Source organism: Podarcis filfolensis, assembly GCF_964270895.1.
Source record: "Podarcis filfolensis genome assembly, chromosome: 6".
NCBI classification, from domain to species: Eukaryota; Metazoa; Chordata; class Lepidosauria; order Squamata; family Lacertidae; genus Podarcis; species Podarcis filfolensis.
This window is the reverse complement of record NC_139609.1, coordinates 15,098,648-15,111,557: the sequence shown is the minus strand read 5'-3', so window position 1 is coordinate 15,111,557 and position 12,910 is coordinate 15,098,648. Positions and strand designations below refer to the sequence as shown.

General features: G+C 43.0%; 1 protein-coding gene across 2 annotated transcripts in view; it reads left to right on the top strand.

Moving 5' to 3' along the window:
- BRINP3 (BMP/retinoic acid inducible neural specific 3) overlaps nucleotides 1-12,910 on the top strand; it is a 250,608-nt gene that overhangs the window by 22,414 nt on the left and 215,284 nt on the right. For both annotated transcript variants that reach the window (XM_083620295.1, XM_083620296.1), the window contains exon 2: nucleotides 9,872-10,157. In XM_083620295.1, the coding sequence (XP_083476421.1) occupies nucleotides 9,922-10,157 (236 nt within the window). In that variant the 5' untranslated portion in view covers nucleotides 9,872-9,921. The remainder of the gene's footprint in view (nucleotides 1-9,871; nucleotides 10,158-12,910) is intronic.

Genomic DNA, 12,910 nt, shown 5'->3' with positions numbered 1-12,910 from the left:
GAAGATCACAAAGGAAATTTCTACACAAATATATCCTACTCTGAGTATGGCTTGGTTGGCTATAACTAAGTATATGTTATTTTTAGTAGACTTGCACAGCAAATAGGACTTGGAAAAATAAAGATTTGGGTAACATGGATTTAAACTCAAACATGTGTTGAGGGAAATTATAATCAAGTGGATATCCTGGTTGCTTTATATATATATATATATATATATATATATATATATATATATATATATAGGATAGTGTTTTCAATAGCATTTTGAATGACCATTAACACTAAGTCCAAAGAGTCCTGCACCACATTCTTTTATAATTAATATTTTTACGTACGATACCACCTTTTTAATTTATGCTGTCTTTTTTCTACTCATTTTTCTACTTATTTGGACAAAAGCCATCCAGATATTTGATTTATTATGCACCGTATAGTACTAGATTCTACCAGGTTACAGCCAAGCCTGCACTATTTGACACCACTCATTTCAAGGTCCAAGAAAGAAAGATATGAGAAAATGCTGCATACCCACACTAATCAATTTTCTTGTGTTAACTCTATGGATTTGAACTAAAACAGGAGAGACCCATTAGTCATCATTATAATTTAATGGCCTGGAACATTTTGAGTCAATAAGCGCACAGAAGAGTAAACTCTGCCTATTATTGCACTCTTGTAATTTAGAAAGTGACATGATCTTTTCATGAAAAGTTAATTTAAAAAGTTCAGTGTTTCATGTCTGAGGCACATTTCCCGGTGAAAGCAACCATAAAATTTCAGGTTTCAATGCTCTGCCAGTATGTAATGCATCTAGATTTTTCTATTAGCAAAAGCGTAGCTCCAATGGAAAATAATACCTCTTTGGGATGTATCCTAATTATGTGGCTTGTGGGAAAAGGGAAAGCTATACCTTCCAAGTTATAAGGGCAACCCAATAATCAAAAGGCACATGTAGAGAGTTTTTGCAATTTTCCAGGCTTAATTTCAAGAGGCTGTAAACAACCACTTTCCTGAATCCAGCAGTTGCCAGAACCAGGTCTATAAGGTCCACACCAGCCTAATTTTGGCTACAATGGAGTCCTTATACTTTCAAAGTGTCAGAAAAGCCAAAAAGTCCCGTGGCAGCTTAAAGACCAACACATCTATAGTTGTAGGTGTGGGGTAGGGTCTACTCAGGGGATATACCTGAAGGAGCATCTCCACCCCCATCGTTCTACCCGGACACTGAGGTCCAGCACCGAGGGCCTTCTGGCGGTTCCCTCACTGCGAGAAGCAAAGCTGCAGGGAACCAGGCAGAGGGCCTTCTTGGGAGTGGCGCCCATCCTGTGGAACACCCCTACATCAGATGTCAAAGAGATAAACAACTACCTGACATTTAGAAGACATCTGAAGGGAGCCCTGTTCAGGGAAATTTTTAATGTGTGACATTTTAATATATTTTTAATCTTTGTTGGAAGCCACCCAGAGTAGCTGGGGAAACCCAGCCAGATGGGCGGGATACAAATAAATTATTATTATTATTATTATTATTATTATTATTATTATTACTACTACTACTACTACTACTACTACTACTACTACTACTTCATCTGACACATGCAGGGGTTGTCTGACTGGTTTTATACAGATGATTCCCCCCCCCTTTACAGTGGGAAATGTCCAGTAAAACATACAGGGAACCAGGCAGAGGGCCTTCTCGGTAGTGGCGCCCGCCCTGTGGAACGCCCTTCCAGCAGATGTCAAAGCGATAAACAACTACCTGACATTCAGAAGACATCTTAAGGCAGCCCTGTTCAGGGAAGTTTTTAACGTGTGATATTTTATTGTATTTTTGGTTTTTATGGAAGCCGCCCAGAGTGGCTGGGGAGGCCCAGCCAGATGGGCGGGGTATAAATAATAAATTATTATTATTATTATTATTATTATTATTATACGTTGGCCATCATCAGTCTGGTGCCCACCAGAAGCATTGGACTGCAACTTCCCTCAGCTCCAGCCAGCATGTCTGTGCTGGCTGGAACTGATGGGATTTGCAGTCCAAACACCTGGAGGGCACCAGGTTAGGTGAAGGCAGGTGTTGGCAATGCATATAACACCATAGCTGTCAACTTACAGATTTGAAAATAAGGGACCAGCAGCCTTGAAAATAAGGGATTAGCAGCCAAAATAAGGGATTTTAGTCAACCACCAGCCAAACGAAGCCTCAAGTGGTGGTTCCCACAGCGCAGCAACCCAGCAAAGGGGATGCAGCAAGGAAAACCACCGTCACCTCTCTGCAGGGAAGTGCTGAGCAAAGGCGAGTCCCCAGGCAACGCGGCCGATTTGATCGGCACAAGGCACGCAAGCTCCACCCCCCAGTCATTCTTAGACTCCTTATTGGGTGAGCAACACAGTTGGAGCCTCCCTCCTTCCTGGCCGGCAGGGAGGGAGAGGAGCTGCTTCCTTTGAACCTGGGGAAATTTAAGGGACATAATCAATAAGGGACAGCAGCGGGAAACGGCACTGGGATAAGGGAGTTTCTTGCCAAATAAGGGACGGTTGACAGCTATGCATAACATTCCTCATCAGAGCACAAATGAATGAAAGGCAAAGCAGGCCGAGAAGAGCATCAAATGCTTTGCCACAATGCATTTTTTAAAAACACATTTAAGGTGTTTATTTTTGCCTCAGCTGACTGCTGTGGTGCTGCATTTGCAATTCTTCCATAGTTATTTGCGACACTTCCTTAGGGATACCCGAGTCAAACTTTCCATAATGTTTTGTTGTACAATAAAGAAAAATCAGTGCAATTCAAAGGAATTAAACATATGTTAGTGCTGCCATACGTTTGGATTTGTTTCCATAAATTAAAAAAGTGCGGTTTTGGGACGTGTGTGTGTGTGTGTGTAATATAATTTTGGGGGTGTCCTGGTTTTTACTTTTTAGAAATATGGCAACCCTAACTGTGTTCCAGGGAATCCTATGTTTTCTTAGATTTAAAAGCTCATCAGAGATTTAAAAGCTCAGAGAGAAGATTAGTAATGGCTGACAAGAGTGAAGGGCAGGTAATAATTACTAGGTAAAAAGGTAAATGACCCCTGGACGGTTAAGTCCAGTCAAAGGTGACTATGGGGTTGCGGCGCTCATCTTGCTTTCAGGCTGAGGGAGTCGGCGTTTGTCCACAGACAGCTTTCCAGGTCATGTGGACAGCATGACTAAACCGCTTCTAGTGCAACGAACACCGTGATGGAAACCAGAGCACACAGAAATGCCGTTTACCTTCCTGCCGCAGCGGTACCTATTTATCTACTTGCACTGGTGTGCTTTTGAACTGTTGTTGTTGTTATTATTATTATTAAAATCTTATTTTACACTGTGCAGTCACAGGGGGCCATTAGTTGTGTTCTAGGCTATGTTCTTCCTTTATACAAAGCAATGGTGAGATCCAACAGCTACAACCAGCACTGGCATGAAAATGTGCCGGAGGTGGCTCAGCAGAAGAAAATGTTCCCTGAAGATAGAAACTCTGAGAACCGCTGAAGCTGGAAGGCCTGAGCAAAATTATTAATAGTTATTATTTGTTCCTTAGGCAGCAAAAAAAGCTTAACTGTTCCTCCTGCTGCATTTCCAGAACACCACAAATGTATTCAGATTTTATGATGAGTCTTGTTCATTATGTATTATGGAGCCCTGCCTGGGTCAATCAGTTTCCTGCAGTCAATCCACTTATATTTTATCCCCATGATTTTTTAATATTATGAATATCCTGTCCAGAGGAAGTGCAATAATCCTATTTATTGAACTCTAGTGGGTTTTTGTCTTGTCTTGTCTAGAATGGAGCAATAGTCAGGAGACCTAAAGCTACTATACCTTGAATATTTTTGTGACGGAAATGTGCGTAGATCAAAGTGGCATTCATTGTCAAGTTCAAGTTCCCAGCAGGAGCCTGGTACAAATGATTATAATTGGTAGTGCCCTATTTAGGTGTGAATTAGTGGGAAGTTTTTCTTCATCAATAGATTCACTAGAGAAAAGGCTATCACACGGCAAGACTTCATTAAATAAATGCCATGCTGTTCCAGTTTCAAGTTAACCACTGCATTTTTTTATCATACCAAGGAAAATTTGTGTTTCTCGATGCCACTACGTTACAATGGCTTGTTGCATTCTTAACTTGAGTTTATTGCGTGGACAGGTGGAGTCCCCCAAACCCTGGGCGGCCCCCGTGTGGAATAATGACTCAAGACAACGTGCTATGGGATTAAAATTGGCCACAACTTTATTATGTTTCAGATATGGCTCAGGCCTTGGCTCAGGCATTGGGCGTTTATCCCTCCCAGTCCCCCACCGGGGATCTGGGGAACATCAGGGTTATCCAGAGTGTGTGGGGGGGGGGATGGGCTGGCTCTGGAGAACATATGTTCAAGTAGAGAGAGCCTGCCCCCATTATGCCGCCGTCGCAGCGGAGAGGAATGTCAACCCCTTGGTGTATTGCCAAGGCCTCCCCTCAAACAACCCCTTTAACTGGGAAGCCTGGTATCGCCGGTGCAAAGAGAAGGGGGGGTGAGTCACCGCTACACGCCCACCCCCATTTAGGGAAGATAGACTGAAGGTTTCTGCCCAAGGCCTGATACCGCCAAGGTTGTGACGTTTTGCTACGGGAAAGGCAAACCTGCCAATGCAGGAAAATTCCTTTCCGGCCCTTCAACAGCAACCCTGACGTAGCAGCGCCCACTGTGGAGAAAGGGTTAACCTGCAAAAGATGTCTTAACTGAGGGTGGGTAGGGTGGGAGAAGCTCTGGAGCCAAGTGACAATTCCCAGGTAAGATCCTCCCCCCAGTATGTGGGCAGGGTAGTCCCTCCCCCTACCGGGCCTGATCACCTTGGCAACGCCTCCCCAGGCAGGATTGGGCAACTGGCTGAGGTAGACGGAGACCTCCAGGTATCCCACCTGGGGAAGGCGAAGCCAAGCCTGTGCTAATGGTGCCGCATAGGGTCCAGGGGGCTGTGCGCGACCACGCAAAGGGCACCCCCTATTTAATGTGGGGAGTGGCCATTCTTACAGCTGCCTTTCTATCACTGCTGACTTTGGGGAGCCAGGGTATCAGAAGGGCTCCATGGGCCGGATTGTGGGATTTTTGGCACTGCAGAAGGGAGTCCCTGTGCTGCGCTGCACCACTTTAGCACAGCACACGGGGACTCGCCGAGTGGGCGACGGTTCGGGGACGGCTTGTGGGCCAGTTAAATGACCCCCAGGGGCCGCTTGTGGCCCATGGGCCTTAGGTTGCCTACCCCTGATTTAGACCAAGCCAAGACACATCTGGGGCTTCTTTTTGACTACATAGGTAGCTTGTAGGAGGCAGACAGGCATACTGATCCTCATAGTATTGAATTGAGAATCAAACAGGAAGTAAAACTGCAGAAGGTGAGATTTGAAGGAAAAAGAGATGAAGGGTTTGCAAAAAAAGAGGCCCAAATAAAAAGCTGTGTTTTAAAAAGTGAATGCATGGACAGAAAAGGTGACTCAAGTAGAATCTAATTCGAGCAGTAAAGAAGGTTAAGGGGCAGGTAGGAAACAGAGATGGTAATCTTAGATTTAATTAGGCAATTGATACTCATGGTGTGGCCTATGGAGAGGAAAGTGTCGAGAAAGAAGGGGATATTAAGGAGTCAGATTATGAAGTGTAAGAAGCTGAAAGGGAAGATGAAGAGAAAGACGAAGGTAGTGAAGAAAAGACAGTGCCAGTCCCGAATGCTTTCCCGCCTGAGGTGGAGACCCCTGTTTTAAGGCCAATATTTTAAAGCATTGCTCCAGCTTTAAGACACCAGTTCTTGCCTTCATCTGGTTCCAACATACCACCACCTGGAAAAGGTCACTTCACCTTACAGAATCAACCATTAAAAATAGTACAAAATTATCTGAAATGATGGTGGCAAATATCAAACAAGCTTCTACCATACCTCTATACCAGAGTTAGTAGCCTATTGCCTTCCAAATGTAGCTGAACATCAGCTGCTATCAGCCTTACATCCAGTGACCAAGGGTGATGGGAATTGTAGTCCCACAAGATCCAGAGAGCCAAAACTTAGCTGTCCTTGCTCTAGAAAATGGAATCAAATGGCTTTGATGAAAAGTTTCAGATCTATAACCTGCAATTTGCTAAATCTCACCATTGGCTTTCCAGAAGGTATTATGTTAGCACCTTGACTACCATACATAGAGTCTTTATTCTCCACACACCAACATATTTGTTTAAATATGCAGTGTGCAACCCGAAGCATGTCTACTCAGCGGTAAATCTCATTGAATTCAGTGCAATTTATTCCAGTGTAAGAATGCCCAACACTGCAATCTTAAACTGAATTCCATGCAAATACTACATCACCTGTTCTACCACTATTTCCTATTTTTGTAAACCATATTTTAAATTTAATTTTCTGGTAAATTACAACTATTTTCGTAAGCTGGTTAGATTCACTTATCAGAAGGTAAGTTTCATTGAACCTAAGGACTTACACCTGAGTAAACATGCATAGGGAGCATGCACTTTGCTTACATCCCAAGCACACATTGGATATGGATTAGATACGGTGGTGATGTATGAAGCACAGTACCATTTTACATTTGGGCAAAAATCTTGCTAGGAATGTCTACCTTTGTTAAATCAGTCATTGGTGATTCTAGATAGCATTCCACTAGTGCAGAATGCCTATTCTTTCTTAACCTTTGCAAATCTCCCCATGCTTATTTACATTGCAACGTATGGGTTATTTGTATCTCTTTTGGTTTTGCTATTTCAAATGCATGTCACAGACAAACACTGTATCTATTACCGTTCCTTGTTTTGGGTCAGAATATCCTATCTGGCATGTTGCAATATATTGTCTTGACAGCCCTGACAAGTTTGCCCCAATATACTGGTTAGCTTTGGGACATGTATGAAACCGGCTGAATAGCAAGCATTCCATGTTTTACTAGGTAGCTGTGTACAGTTTTTTGACAAATGAGGAGGATTCGCCAAATCATTATATCAAGCAATCATGCCATCTGTTGTGTCAGTCCAAGCTCTTTTAGCATTTATTTCTATTCCACTTTAAAAAAATGGGCTGCCGCTTAAAAGGGAGCCAGTGTGGTTTAGTGGTTAAGAGCGTTAGACTTGTAATCTGGTGAACCGGGTTCACGTCTCCACTCCTCCACATGCAGCTGCTAGGTGACCTTGGGCTAGTCACACTTCTCTGAAGTCTCTCAGCCCCACTCACCTCACAGAGTATTTGTTGTGGGGGAGGAAGGGAAAGGAGGTTGTTAGCCGCTTTGAGACTCCTTAGGGTAGTGATAAAGCAGGATATCAAATCCAAACTCTTCTTCTTCTTCTTCTTCTTCTTCTTCTTATTATTATTATTATTAAAGGCTGGGTATGGAAGGAATAGCATAACAAAATGTGTGTCAGAAAATATCTTCATACGTTTTGAATTCTCCACCATCCCCACCCATACACGCCCTCCCATCAGATGTCAAGGAAATAAACAACTACCGGTATCTGACTTTTAGAAGACATCTGAAGGCAGCTCTGTTTAGGGAAGTTTTTAATGTTTGATGTTTTATTTTGTTTTTAATATTCTGTTGGGAGCCGCCCAGAGTGGCTGAAGAAACATACATACATACTACATCATCATTAGTAATATATTCCTCCTGAGTTTGGGTCTGGCTTATACAGTGGTACCTCGGGTTAATAACTTAATTTGTTCTGGAGGTCCATTCTTAACCTGAAACTGTTCTTAACCTGAGGTACCACTTTAGCTAATGGGGCCTTCTGCTGCTGCCGCCACGCGATTTCTGTTCTCATCCTGAAGCAAAGTTCTTAACCCGAGGTACTATTTCTGGGTTAGCAGAGTCTGTAACCTGAAGCATCTGTAACCTGAGGTACCACTGTAATGGCCTGCAATGTTACCACAACTACTCCGTTTCTCCACCCCACAGCTCCCTCAGCTCTCAGCAGTGGTCATAATAGGAAAAGTTCACAGGGAGACTCTGTTGAAGCTTTGATACTTTTCTGAAGCCTGTGCAGCAGACTCCAGAACATCAGGTACCATGGGAAATGTAGTTCCCAAAACCTAGTCAGGAACCAATGGAACTACATTTTCCATGGCGGTTGCAGCAGCATCTAGGCCAGGTCCTAATGGAGACCTAGTGTGAGCATCCGCCACACAGAAAAAAACCCCAACAGTATGAAGGGGTGATGGATGAATCCTGTGTTTGTGTAAGCCAGGCTTCCTCAACTCCCATGATTCCTAGCTAGCAGGACTAGTGGTCAATGATGATGGGAAATGTAGTCTCAAAACATCTGAAGGGCCGAGTTTGAGGAAGCCTGGTGTAAGTGTTTAGAGGCATATAGGTCCTTGTTCACATTGAATAGTTCATATACGTAACAATTAAGTGTACGTGAATATGAAGTTCACTCTCACCATGTGTATAAGCTACACGCTTCCAAAGGATGTAAAACATTTGGCCTTCAGTTACAGTTTAATGGCTCCTTAGAAAAGCTGATAAGAAATCTCAAGCAAGAATACATCCTCTGCTAATGTATTCATGTTAGCTTCATGGCGGTGGAGCCCATTCCTAATCTGAAAACTTAATCCTTCTAAAATTATATACCCATTTTAATTATCCAAGCCTTTTTTAAAAAAAAGATCAGGTTTTATTTTTAATGGTATTACTTAAAAGGTCTTCCTACCCACATCATTGATGTTTTATAGCCCCTCAACACATTCCAAGCCATTTCATATCGGCGTGCTGCAAAAATTGGTGTTTTAATTCACATTACAAATATATTGCCAGCATATTGCTTCTCACCTGCTCCATTGCAAACATGGTACAAATATTGAAGATTAGGTTGGATAGGATTCTGGGAATGGCAGCCTTCATTTGCCTGAATAGTTTAAATGAACACAGCTTCTGCTTGCATCCTGATTTGTTGAATTTATACCACACCGTTTTTATCCAAGGAGCCATCCATGGTTATCCCCCTCCTCATGTGATTTCCCCAAAACATCCCTGTTGCGACTGGCCCAAGATCAGGGAGTTTCATAACTGATCAGGTAATTAAACCCTGCTCTCCCAGGTCCTACTCTGACACTGTAACCACAATACCACAGTGGTAAATAATCTGCTTCAAACTGAACAGTCTTAGACACTTCAGGTAATAGCATGCACACACTCTCTGCACATTCTTGCAGTCATTCCGCCACATATGTGTATGCAAGTATAAGCACACTCAATGTTCATGGTTGATGAATGGTTAAAGATAGGAGAAGGAAGAGAATCACCCTTTCCTCTTTTCCCCAATGCCCTTTGCCAGCTGTTTCTTTAACTTGGAGATAATAACAACACAGCGGTACCTTGGTTCTCAAATGCCTTGGTACTCAAACAACTTGGAACCCAAACACTGCAAACCCGGAAGTAAGTGTTCTGGTTTGCGAACTTTTCGGACGTGCTGTGTTTTGAGTGAGACGCTTCCATTTTGAGTGTTACACTGAAGTCTGTCTGTTTTTGCGGCTTTTTTTTTGTGTGTGTGTGACTGTGTGGAACCCAGTTCAGCAACTGATTGTGTGACAGCAGTACATTTTTTTATTGCTTTCATTTTATGGATCAATGGTCTCGTAAGATAGTAAAATTCATGTTAAATTGCTGTTTTAAAAGTCTGGGGCGGGTTAATCCATTTTGCATTACTTTCTATGGGAAAGCGCACCTTGGTTTTGGAACGCTTTGGTTTTGGAATGGACTTCCGGAACGGATTGAGTTTGAGAACCAAGGTACCACTGTAATAATTTCTGCCGGCTGTGCTAGAATGACCAGTGTGTGCTAAACTAATTTCCTGTGTGTCTTTGTCTAGGTGTTAAGGGACAGCTAAGAGAATGAAGACTCTAAGTCCCCAGCAGAAGCATGATATGGCGATGCAGTGCTGGTGCTGAATTGTTCTCTCTGATGGCTCTATGGGAGTGGATAGCCCTGAGTCTTCATTGCTGGGTTTTAATGGTCGCTGCTGCTTCGGATCAGCATGCCACAAGCCCCTTCGACTGGCTCCTTTCAGATAAGGGACCCTTCCACCGCTCTCCGGAATACACAGATTTTGTGGACAGAAGCCGACAGGGATTTAGCACAAGATACAAGATTTACAGGTATGAAACAGAAGGGATGGTAATTTCAGAGGGTGTTCTTCCGGGAACTGTTTAGAAATGACACAAGGGCACTTTAAGAAAAATAAATAAATCACAGATGGGGAGAACCAATGGGTAGGTCTGGTTTCATTCCAAAAATATACACCAAGGTTCCTTTTCATGTTGGAAATAGCTGTGCTGCCTATTGAAAGTGAAAGGAGGTGATTGATTAAAGCGAGATCTGAAGGTGACCACCTGTTGACGAAATCTTTCAGCCTTGTTGAAAAGCTAATTTTAACTCCTAGTTTCAGCTCAGCTTGCATTTTCTTCCTGAATTGCAGGAGATTAATGAGGCACAGTTCAGAGGTAGAGTACGCGTGTTTACATGTACAGCATTCCCAGAATCATGGAAATGCAAAGTTGGAAGGGACCCCAGAGGTCTTCTATTGCAGCCCATGGCAATGTAGGTGCCAATGGAGGCGTCCCTTGAAATGTAAATAGAGGCAGTTTTTGTCAGGACTATGGTGGAGAATGAGGTTAAATTTCCCCACACTCACTCCCAAGGTTCTATGGCTAATATTTGCATAACAAACGCAAACAAACATGAATGGCTTTTGGATAAGCATCACCTGATGAATATCTGTCTGCCATGCACTCACCTGATAAAAGTTCAGAAGTCCTGAAAGAAAAAATATAAAAGGGCCCTTCAGCAAGAATTAATGTGTTTGCTGTAATTACATAGTCTCATCAGAAAATGAGAATATTAATGATTCATCCTGTGTGTTGTTTTGATGAGAATAAATGATATAAATAATGAACCATGCTTTATACATTAAAAGTGTTATATACATTAGCAATAATAAATGCTATGAAAGGATCTGGGCTTTAAAAAGAGAAAACTATGACTAGTAGGAGGGATGTCTTTAATTATTGACCCTGGCAGACTCCTCTTTGCCAGTCGAAATAAGGAGCTGCAACTATAGAGCGTGGAAGAAACAGATTGGCAATTTCTGTCACTTGACCAATTTATGGCCGTGAAATCATTTGAACAGGTGGTCCTTTATTTGCTTCAGATTGTTTTTGCTGTCATTCCAGCTTTTTCAGCTATTGGGTGCATAATAAGGGCCAAACTCTTGCCTTTTCATCCTGTTTGTGGCTCCATGCAAATTGCTGCTGGTTCTTAAATACAGGTTTGGGGAGAAGGTCTGAAGTTTGTTTTGTGTTATGAATATTTATTTTCCTGTGCTGCTTCTCTGTGCACCAGAGGGCACTGTGTTGCAGGTCAATTTTGCATTAGTTTGTGTTGCCGTAGGCCAACGCATTGTGAGGTCTGTTGCACATTAACTGTGATGATGAAATATGCATTGGGGGTGTTTGGTGAGCTCAACGGATCAGAGGAGACGATTGCTATTAGCCGGGGTTTAAAAGACAGCTGTCAATGCCAATCATCTATTTATTTATTTTGGCAGGGGAGGGGGAAATAAAAGCAATAATATATAAAGCCCGAGTCAGCATATTTTACTCCCCTTTGTTTTTATATTGCTCAACGAAACAGAAATATATCCATTGCAAAAGGCAACAAGAATGATTCCCATTGCTTCTGGTTTCAGTACTGTTAACCATGCCTGAAAGGACCACACACTGCATTCTGCATTCTAGGGTCTATATCACTGCTGTTTCTTATACCCCACAAAGAGCTGCCTCCGAAAATTGCAGGACCCCCCAGAATAATGGAGAGCTGCAACCAAAGGGAGAATCAGTTCATGGATGTGTTTACATGCACACCTGACCACATGCACAGAAACTCTTTGGGGCAATTTGTACAGCAGGAAGCTTGTGTGCAGCTAGGGAAAACCTATACACATTGATTAAACACTATATGGAGAGGGGGAAGAAGATAGAGGTACAAGGTGGACACGGGTTATTTTTTCCCTTTCAAGTTGGTCACATGGGGATTCTAGGAAAATGTTGCCAAGGTGCAAGACCTTGTGTGAAGAGCTTCACAGTGAATGAGTGTGAGGATTTTTAAAAAAGAGCTTTGAAGGGAAAATGTCCCATAGCCACCTTTTAATAAGGTAAGCACAACACAAACAACCAATATTTACTTCCTTCTCTTCACATGCTGTTTCAATGCACTACACCCAGTTGAATTGCCAGAAAAATAGTGTGTGAAAAGTTTGGCATAGCACCGTTTTTCCCTCAAGCAATGTTCTAACTCCCACTTCAACTCTTGGCTAGTTTTCCTTGTATATGTATTATTTACACTTGCCCCGTACCCTCCAACATTTCTCTGATGAAAATAGGAATGTCCTAAGGAAAAGCGAGGGACACGGGTGGCACTGTGGGTTAAACCAAAGAGCCTAGGACTTGCCGATCAGAAGGTCGGCGGTTCAAATCCCCACAACGGGGTGAGCTCCCGTTGCTCGGTCCCTGCTCCTGCTAACCTAGCAGTTCAAAACACGTCAAAGTGCAAGTAGATAAATAGGTACCGCTCCAGCGGGAAGGTAAACGGCGTTTCCGTGTGCTGCTCTGGTTCGCTAGAAGTGGATTGGTCATGCTGGCCACATGACCCGGAAGCTGTACGCCGGCTCCCTCGGCCAGTAAAGCGAGATGAGCGCCGCAACCCCAGAGTTGGTCATGACTGGACCTAATGGTCAGGGGTCCCTTTACCTTTACCTAAGGAAAAGCGGGACATTCTGGGATCAAATCAGAAACTGGGACGGTTTCTGTAAATTAGGGACATCCCTGGAAAATAAGGACACTAGGGGTCTGTT